The 9,982-nt window shown below is 44.7% G+C and overlaps 1 protein-coding gene across 2 annotated transcripts in view; it reads left to right on the forward strand.

Annotated features, from left to right (window-relative positions):
* Positions 1-3,736, forward strand: part of Osbpl3 (oxysterol binding protein like 3) — a 173,615-nt gene extending 169,879 nt beyond the window's left edge. For both annotated transcript variants that reach the window (XM_013353566.2, XM_013353567.2), the window contains 2 exons: positions 1,012-1,134; positions 3,379-3,736. In XM_013353566.2, coding sequence (XP_013209020.1) covers positions 1,012-1,134; positions 3,379-3,475 — 220 coding nt within the window. In that variant the 3' untranslated portion in view covers positions 3,476-3,736. The remainder of the gene's footprint in view (positions 1-1,011; positions 1,135-3,378) is intronic.
* Positions 3,737-9,982: the final 6,246 nt, after the last annotated feature.

Genomic DNA, 9,982 nt, shown 5'->3' on the forward strand with positions numbered 1-9,982 from the left:
AAAAAAAAAAGTCTTAAATAGAAGTGTATAACCAAATTCACAGATAGATGATCAACATGGATCTGTACTAAAATCTTACAGCATGGATTTGTGCAAAGAATCAGTAAGATGTCACCTGGTAGGGAGAAAACGGACTTGGGGACATGAACAGTCCATTGCTAAGAGGCTCAGATATTCCTTAAACATGGAGAGAAATTCATTTTTGCTCAGAATATTTTTTTAGATACTAATTTTTAAAACCAGGTGAAAATACATTCTTACCTTAGATCAGAAAAAAAAGCAAAACAAAACCTATCTGTGGCTGGTGACAACAAGCTATAATATAAATAAATGTATAATATAAAAAGGGGAATATGAATTGTTTCAATTCCTTATAAAGTGTAGTTTTATAATGTATCCTTTACAGACTCACTCTTTTGTCCACCAATCCTAAGTCTAGAAATTTCTTATACAGATATGCTTTCCTGTGTGTGAGAGGTTGTTGTCTAAAGTCATTCCCTGCAACATTAAATGTAGCACTAAAAATAGCAGGGACAGCCCGATGTCTACAGGTAGAGCACATTTGAAATAACGAAGGTAAATCCACAAGGCTGAATACTATAGAGCTATTAAAAATGAAGATGTCCAGGCACTGCTGCAAGAAGCTCTCTGAGATGTGTTGCTAAGCAAAAAGTAAAACGCAGCAGAGCAGTTTTGCCACCAGTTATGCTCTTAAAATGGAGGGCAGAATATGAATATGTATTCATATTTGAAAAGTACATACCAGGAAATGAACAAGGTGGCGCTGCCTGTCATGGGAGAGTGGGGGAAGCAGAAGACTGACTTGGGTTTCTCTAGTCTTTGAACCCTGAAAATATTACCTGTTCAAAAAAGGTTATTGTCTTCTGGCCGAGAGGACTGCATAATGGGTTGAAAAAAGGGTGTAGGCAATCTTGCCAGCCTCGGGCATAGGAGTGGTTGGTTGTTGTTTTTTTGGTGACTGTTCCCTTCCTTTTTCCCCTCAATGCCCAGGCTTCTAGAAGAAGGGAACATAGAGGAAGCTGAGGTCCAGAAGCAGAGGATTGAACAGCTGCAGAGGGAGAGACGGCGGGTCCTGGAGGAAAACAACTTAGAGCATCAGCCCCGCTTTTTCAGGTTTGTGCAGAGCTGTGGTGGCGGGCTGAGAGGTCCTGCCTGCGCTTTCTGGGTGTTGCCCCACTGCAGACAAACAGTATCTGCATGGCCGGCACTGTCCTTAGACAGGACTGGGGCCTTCCTCATTGCCTCCCTTGCTTCTTTCTCTTGGCTCAGCAGTGCCACCACCAAGAGTTCTTCAGTCAATCCCTGTAGCAGAAGAAAGGGGCATTGTCAGAAGTGGTCCTAACACCCAGCATCTGCCTCGGAGGCTGGTTGCTAGCAGGGCTAGCCTGTCAACATGTAAAACCTAGCCCTACCGTAGAACTCAAAGTACCTACTATGCTTAGACCGGCAGTTCCAATATGTTTGTGCTTGAGTTTGAAAGATCTGATTGATCATTACTTTTAAATAGCTTTCTGGAGTTGGGCATGGGTAGCTTGTAATCAGTCATACTGGCAATCCCAGCACAGGGGAGGCTGAGGCAGAAAGTTTGGTGAGAATGTGAGGCTAGCCTGGGCTATAATGTGAAACCCTTTCTATAGATAGATGGACAGACAGACAGACATATAGACAGATGATTTGTTGAGACTTCGTTTACTTAAAACTGTAAAAGGGCTGTGGGCAATGGCAGCCCTTCACCCTCTCCTGTTCTTATTTTGAATGGGAAGACACAGAGGCTCAGAGAGTAGAGGGGGTTGAAGAAGGACCCGGTGGAATTTTTCAGATGGGGCCATGCCTCTCCTGAAAACCTGGCCATGCTCTATGTGACTCGGGGATATGTAGAGAATGCCCGCTCCTGGTGGGTCCACCCCTGACCTGCAGCCCGTGGTTTGCTGATGTTTGGGGTAGGTCTGGTTTTGTTTCTCAGTCTGGGCAACAGGCATGGGTTCCAGAAGGCTGGAGGGACGAATCCTAGCATCAGGGAAATGTACATATTTGGAAACATTGAAAGAGCCGTCCTGGTGGCACAGACATGTAATCCTAACACTCCAGAGACTGAGCTAGGAGGGTTGCAAGTTCAAGGCCAGCCTCGGCAAGTTAAGAATGACAACAGAATCAAAACCCTGCCTCTAAAAAAGAATTAAAATAGCACCCAGAGCATATATTTTATTCCTAATGGAGCTTAACTACCCTTAGTATGGCAATATTAAGATGAACGATCATCCATCCCCACAATAGAATGTCATTCAACTGTTTAAAAAGGAGTGAGAATCCCTGTTGCTGAGGTCACCAAGCTTCCCTATAAAAAGCAGATGGTAGATGTTGCTGGCTTGGCAGGCGATGAGGCCTCAGCAATTAGCCCAGCTGTTCATCATGAAAGTAACCATAGATAATATTTAAAGAAATAAGTAGAGTTATGTTCTAATAAAACAGTATTTCAAAGATCTACAGGGATGCTCATGTGGCTTGGTGGTAGAATAGTTAGATAGCATTCATGAGGCCCTAGACTTGATCCTAGCATTGCAAAAACACACACACTGGAGGCTGAACTGGGTCCTTGGGCCTTAGTTTGCTGACTTACTGAGGAGCAGCGAAGATAGACATCCACATCTTACTGCGTGAATGGAAAATGATCTCCAGCATAGACCGTGGTACCCAATGCCCAGTGGGCAGAGCACTGCCCAGTGCTGTGAAAGGGAGGGAGGGCAGTGTGTGTGGACGTGAGCTTTCTCTGGCAGAATAAAGCGGACAACGCTGCCTCGGCAACAGACGTGAAGCTGGGAGGTAGGGGCGACCCCAAAATGTAGACTCGGAATCCTCTCATGCCTTTGGAATTTCCATCTAAGTAGCAGGTTATCTTTGCCCAGAGAAGTTCAACCGAAAGTTCTCGGTCCCAACTGGTGTGGTATCCAGTTCCAGTTCCTTTTTGGTGGGCTCTATTTGACTTGATGCTAGCTCAGATTGACTAGTTAATTGTGTAGTATTCAGTCATTTCCAGTGTGGTGGCTATTAGTCCAGCCCTGGACACACTAAGAGAGACAGAGAGAGAGAGACAGAGAGAGCAGGGAATTGGAGAGAGACAGAGATGTGCTCTCAAATGAACCACCTTCCCAGCCTCCAGGTTTAAGTACTTAATGTCAGAAGTAAAAAAAAAAAAAATTACTTCCAGCCTGCTGAGACCACTCTAATACCCAAACAACAGGAATAGGGGATACATCTGGAGCGATAGTGGGAAAGCAGAGTGGGGTGGGGACAGGGTGGGGAGGAAGGACGTGATAGCAGAGTTTGCCAGAAACCCAGAAACTGTCTCGTCTCTCACAGGAAATCCAGCGACGACACGTGGGTGAGCAACGGGACCTACCTGGAGCTGAGGAAAGACCTTGGCTTTTCCAAACTGGACCATCCCGTCTTGTGGTGAAAAAGTAAAGAAGAAAGATATGTTAATGGACTTCCCCACATTTGCTTCCGGAAGCAGCACACACCTGTGTCTGTATGTTTAAAAGATAGTGTCTAGAACGATCCCTTGTTGCTTAGCTTAGCAATATGAGCACTGAAGTATGTGTTTTCCTCAGTAAGTTTCTCTACAATTTCAAGTATTATCATGATTGTTTATATGAATGTAGAACACCTCGGTATTTCCTTTTATATATAAACTATTTAATAAAAATGAAAGATTGAATGTTAATGTGTGGGTTTAAGAAAAAGAAGCTTTAACACTAATTTCCCAAAGGTGAGGGGGGACAGATCAAATTTATGCCTTATAAAAACCACACCGGAGAAAACAACCGTATCCCAGGTGTGTTGAGAATTAAGAACACCCAGGGTTGCTCACTCATGCCCTAGCTCTCCAGGTTTAATTGGGAGCTGGGATATCTTTTTAACCCCAGACAGCTCTTGAATTGCTCAGACAGAACAATTCTGCTGGTGCTGAAGTACCAAGAATATTTTCATTTGCATTTTCATGGTCAAGGCGTCTATGTAAGGTTAGCGGGATGCATATTTTTTTATGTAAGTCGGGCATGGCCCATCTGGAAGAGGCCTTCTCTCCCTGTAGTTCTGTTGCCTTATATGCAAAACTCCCTTCCCCCTTAGAGAAGCTGTACTAATCAGAGAGATCTCTAATAATTCAGTGTCCTGATGGCATCCTAGGGGGCATCTCATTTTTTTCTCAGTGAGAGCTGAATCCTTAACGATTTAAGAAATCCACTTTTAGCTTCCTGCCCCACCCCGGGCTTCCAAGCCCACCTTTGACCCTGATTGAGGATGGAATGTCTCCCCTTTAGTACAAGACCTATGGTAAACAGCCTGCGACCTTCTGAAGCTTTAGTGAAGTCACTGGTGGTCTGAAATAACCTGACCCGTCCTTCTTCCGTGTGGCATCGGTATTTTCTACCTCTCACTAAGCTCTGTACTTCTCAACCGTGTGTCGACAGTTTGACCCTCTGCCTTATAGACCAACAGCAAGCATTGCTGTTCTGTGTCGTCCCTAGGAAGCCACAAAGGTTTTACCTCTTCCTTCTACTCTCTTCTTGTTTAAACACTCTGAGGTCCCAGATAGGAGCTACCAAACAGAAACCATTGTTCCCATGTCTTATGTCACATTATGATAGCAGATTGTATGCAGTAGCTGAATTGTGTTAGCAAAACCATTTCGACTTCTGCCCAGAGCACATTAATACCAAAGCCTGATCGTTAAGCCTTTGTCTTGAATGTCTGTAACAATTCTATGAAACATTGTGTGGAATGACAGGGTAAAGAACTTTCTATAGAAAGCATTTGAGGGGACCTGTGAGATTGACTCAGCACGTAAAGGCACTTACTGTACAAGTCTGGCATCCTTAGTGGAGGAGAGACCCGACCCCATGGAGTTGACGTGTGTCACAGCAGATAGCCAACTGAACAGCACTGAGTTTTCACAGTGGAGTGTTGAAGGTGAATTGGTAGTCTTTGGCGTCTATGAGTGACTGTCGTTTTAAACAACTCACTAAATATTGGTTCACTTATTCCATTTTATGGAGACATCAAGACGAACACAGTGGGAATCTCATTTCCATTTCTAAGCAGCTGGGTGGCGCAGCTCAATTCTTTAGCTCCCGTTTCTTCTTCCTTTCCTATTAAAGCCTTATCCGCATTCTGCGCACAGACATGAGGAAGCAGGCTGTGGGTTTAACGGCTCTCAGTGGGGAAACAACTCTGCTGTACACATTATGAGGATAAATGTGGAGTTTTAGTAATATCGACTGTTAAATAGACCTGCTCCAGAAGCTGACTCAAAGGCGACAGAAAAACAACAGAAACAAAACCCCTAAAAATATACCACTGGAATGGGCGTCACCTTGTGGTACCAGTTGTTTGCTAATTCTTAGATTTTTCTTGTGGTGTGATTTCTGTTTATTTCAAGCTTTCTTGTGGGATCCCACCAACAGCTGACCCAAATGTCACCTTGGTCACCTTATTTGAACCAGGGACAGGAATGAACAAAACATGTTCCGGAACCATGTGTAAATTCTCCCCATCACTGCCAGTGTCTGGATGAGGGTTTCCTGAAATACACTTGATCTGGAGATGCAACCTTGTATTCGAATCTTAAAACTCGCTGCAGGAGGGTGGAGGCTACTGCGTTCCTTCTGTCCTGTCTAACACCCCCTTCCAACAAGTTTTTTTTTTCCTTTGGTTTTTCGAGACAGGGTTTCTCTGTGGTTTTGGAGCCTGTCCTGGAACTAGCTCTTGTAGACCAGGCTGGTCTCGAACTCACAAAGATCCGCCTGTCTCTGCCTCCCGAGTGCTGGGATTAAAGGCGTGCGCCACCACCGCCCGGCCAACAAGTTTGTCTGTGTAAGACTTGCTTATTTTATAAGGAAAGCAGAACTGTGGTGTTGCTGAGAAGAACTAAGGTGAAGGTTAAGTTTCTGAACTCTGATTTTCTCAAATGCATAATACCAATCCCTGCTCCATTTGATATGACGCTTTCAGCCTCTCTCATCCTAGCTATGCTATTTCAAGTTAATAGCTTAGGTTACAGATGTTCTCCTGTCTATAGAACCTGTAGTGTTCCTCTTTTCAGTACTCATGACCCAAACTGCAATGCATCATTAAGAAATGAGCATCTTCAGTATAACAAAGGAGAAGAGCAGTTTCCTCCACAGGTCCTTGGGTACCTAAAGGAGGATATTCCCTCTCCTCAAAGCCTCCATGCAGCTTCTTCCTGCAGTTCATGCTCTGATGCTAGGATGCAAATGGTACTAATTAAACAGATGCAGTTCCTCTCCCAGACACAAGGGGGAGTCTGGTACTAACTAACTAGATGCAGTTCACTTCCAAGACACTAGGATGAGTCTAGTACTAACTAAACAGAAGCAGTTCCCCCTCCCACACGTGAGGGGGAGTCTGGGACTAACAAAATAGATGCGGTTCACTTCTAAGACACTAGTGGGAGTCTGGTACTAGCTAAACAGATGCAGTGCATCTCTGAAACACTAGGGGAAATCTGGTACTAACTAAACAGATGCAGTGCACCTCTGAGACACTAGGGGGAGTCTGGTACTATACAGATATATTGTACCTCAGACTCAGGAGGGTTCTGTATTAAATAGGTGGAGTTTCACCTTAGGATATCAATACAGTTACCTACTCAGTAGCAAGAATGCCTTAGCAGTTCCCCAGTCTTCCAGTGCAACTGTGGGGCTCGCTAAGGGAAGACTACAAAAACTGAGTTTTTTTAATGTTTACTTCATTTAGGCTGATGTTTTCCTCATACCCTATTTTTAACTACTTCCAATCAATCATTTGCTCAGCCTTTCTAGCACTGTCCTTCATCTGCCCTTGCCAGATTTATGATGAGATGTTTTATTCTACCCAAGCCAGAAACAGAGGCAAGGGTTACTGTGCTTTTTAATGTAGGCTTACTGTGCACTACAAGCTCTGACTGCCCTCAGATCCTCTTAGCTACCTAAGAGCGATAAGTTGCTCTCGTGATTTTAGGAATAACAGCTACAGTGTGTGGGCAGAATTTATCTGAATGTCTTTAGTTTTGATATTAACATCAGCATAAATCTATTTTTGCTAGCAGATTAAAGCTATTTTCACGCGCTCACTTTTCTGTGTTGTATCGACCTGTGACTTGGAATTTATCTTTCTGTTGAAAGCCTACATATCGAACAATATCCGCAAATCATGGTGGTCTACTACAGTGCAAGCCGGTCTTAAGGACTGGTTTTAGGGGATGTGGCCGTCAGAAATTCATTTCATTCATGATTACTATTATTTTTTTAATCTTCCTCTGTTACCCCCAGAGGATATGCTTTTGGGGGAAAAAATTGATACTTGTAAATCTTCTATGTGATCTTTTGTAAAGTCTAAGTCCTACTTTGCTGCCCATTCCTGTCTGGCTTCCCAGAAGCCCCTTTCAGTCTGTTGTCTCTCCACCCCGGTGTGGCTCATTGACTGGGAATAAAGACTATAGTAACAATCACCTTTGTCTCTGTTTTTCCTGACTCTGGATAGTTGTGGTTGATGGAAGGGACAACACGACGCTTCCTAGAGTCTGTCTGGAGGAAAAAGCCTGCTCTCACCTAAAGGGACAGATCCTGAGGTATTGAACTTGGGAAACCCTGGGTTGCCATAGTCTTCCACCTTGCATTTCCCAGTCACCCTCAGCTTTGGAATAGGCATAGGAGCTCCAGTGAGGTCAACTCTAGTCCAAGGGTCCCTGCTCTGCTCACTTCCTGTGCTATAGAAATACCATTTCCTGTGTGTATAGTGTGAAGTGGAAGTGTGCTGATTACACCTATGTGGTCACACCAACAGTGGCCCATCCCTCTCTCCTATCCAAGTTACATTCCCGAACATTCACGGAACTTCACTTGGTGCAAGTCGGTGTGTCCCAGCATCCTTCAGAACGACGTGGCGCTAAAGGAACTCAACTTTTTAACATACTGGCTGCTGTTTGCACATGTTGGTATCAAAGCATCAGGATGCCAACAACTGAGGAGACAGTTTCATCATGCTCTCATACCTATAAAACCCTAGTGTTGATGTAGTCACCGTCATCAGTGATGAGCAAGGCAGGACCATATCCCTGCATCCTTCTCATACACTTCACAGCAGAAGTCCTGCCAGGGAGCAGAGTCCAACCCAAGGAGTCAGAGGACTAAATGAAGCGTCCAGAGCAAGATTAACCAGGCAGGAAGCCATTACTGCCTCAGTGGCAGCTCGAGTTCCCAAAATGGAGACACCATCAGAAGTGTGGTTTTGAGGTATGTGTGCTTTGCCAGACAACCTAGAGCAGGCTGGAAGAGCTATCCCTGCCTGGGTCTCACATCAACCACTCGTGTAATGGTTTTAATACGCTGAGGGGAAGCTCCTTAACTGCCATCATATAAACTCATAGACTGGAAAGATGCATTAATTAAGATGCTTAAATTTGATTAAAGTCCTGGGAGTAATTTATACACATGTATGTGCATGCATGTATACACACACACACATACACACACAGACACACAATTTCCCCCTGGGACTGGGACACAATTGTCTAAAATTGTCATGCTGCTAGGGACAAATTTCTTTCATAGATTCTATGTTTTATAATATCTTTGAAATTGAACGTGGGGACTAGGTGACCTTAGATTTGACCATGATGGAGCGTCTCTTTGTTGCCCAGGATGAACACTACATGTGTGTGCTTCCATGCCCAGCTATTTCTCAGGTGCTTTTCAAAAGGGCTGCACAGAAGGAGGCCCCAGCTGCTGCTGTGGTGGAGTCTTGGGGACACATTTATAGAGCAAGGAATGGTTCTAAACCAGACATTTCTCCACCTTCAGAAGCCACCCATCTGGTGGCAAGCTGGTAGGTAAGTCAGTCGTCACCATGGACTCAGAAGGCGTTGTCACTCACATTGTGACCATGGATACAAGTCTCTGGGCACATCTGTGAAGGAAATTCTTGTCAGGTTAATTGAGGTAGGGAGAGGCACCTCGTTGTTGGCCGGGGTCTTGGACTGAGTGAAGGGGACACAGAGCTGAGCAGGAACAATCATCTCTCTAACTGTGACTGCAATGTGACTAGCCCTTGCTCCATGAACGTCCCCACCATGGTGAGCTGTACACTCAAACTATGAGTCAAAGCTTTATGGGAGTAGGGTCTTACCTTCTTCTACATGGGTCCCAGAACTTGAACTCTGCAAAAGTGTCTTTTTACCTGCTAAGCCATCTTGCCAGCCCCTCCTGCATGTCTTGATATGTGAAGTGACAGATGTTCTTATTTATTAGGACATTTTTTTCCCACGGGTGTTTTTTTTTTTTCAGCCTAAAGAACACCTGTGGTACCATTGACATGCACAGTCACATACACCATGTACTTCTAGTAGCAAAACACGATGTGGGACCTGAGACACTCGTGTCACAGGGAGTGATACTTGCCGACCGAGCCTCCAGAGACTGGAGGATATTTATCGGTAATGGATTATTCTGTGTTGTTCTCTCAATAAGGTTACATTTTCCTCCTCAAGGCCACACTAGTCCTCTCTACAGCGCCTCTCTAACCGTATCTGCCATTGGGTGCTTACTAACAACTTCCTTACCCAACTCTCTTGCTGCTTCCACCTCTACTGGCTCACCGCTTCCACTCCTTAGAGTTTCCAAGGCCTCATTTCCTTCAGCATGCCTTTCAACCAAATATACAAATCTGCTCATCTTCACTCTTTCAGGAAAGGCTCACATTCAAATGGGCCAGGATGCTATGCAGGTCATCCCTGTAGCTTCTGGGAACATTGCAAACTGGGTCATCGGGCCAGTTCAGGCGTAGGTGGAAGGTCACAATGTGACAAACCTGATGGAGGATGGTCATTGGTTGATTAAATAAAGAAGCTGCTTGCCCTGATAGGTTAGAATGTAGGTGGGAGGAGTGAACGGAGTAGAATGCTGGG

The sequence above is a fragment of the Microtus ochrogaster genome, unplaced genomic scaffold (assembly GCF_000317375.1).
Source record: "Microtus ochrogaster isolate Prairie Vole_2 unplaced genomic scaffold, MicOch1.0 UNK11, whole genome shotgun sequence".
In the NCBI taxonomy this organism is placed as follows: domain Eukaryota; kingdom Metazoa; phylum Chordata; class Mammalia; order Rodentia; family Cricetidae; genus Microtus; species Microtus ochrogaster.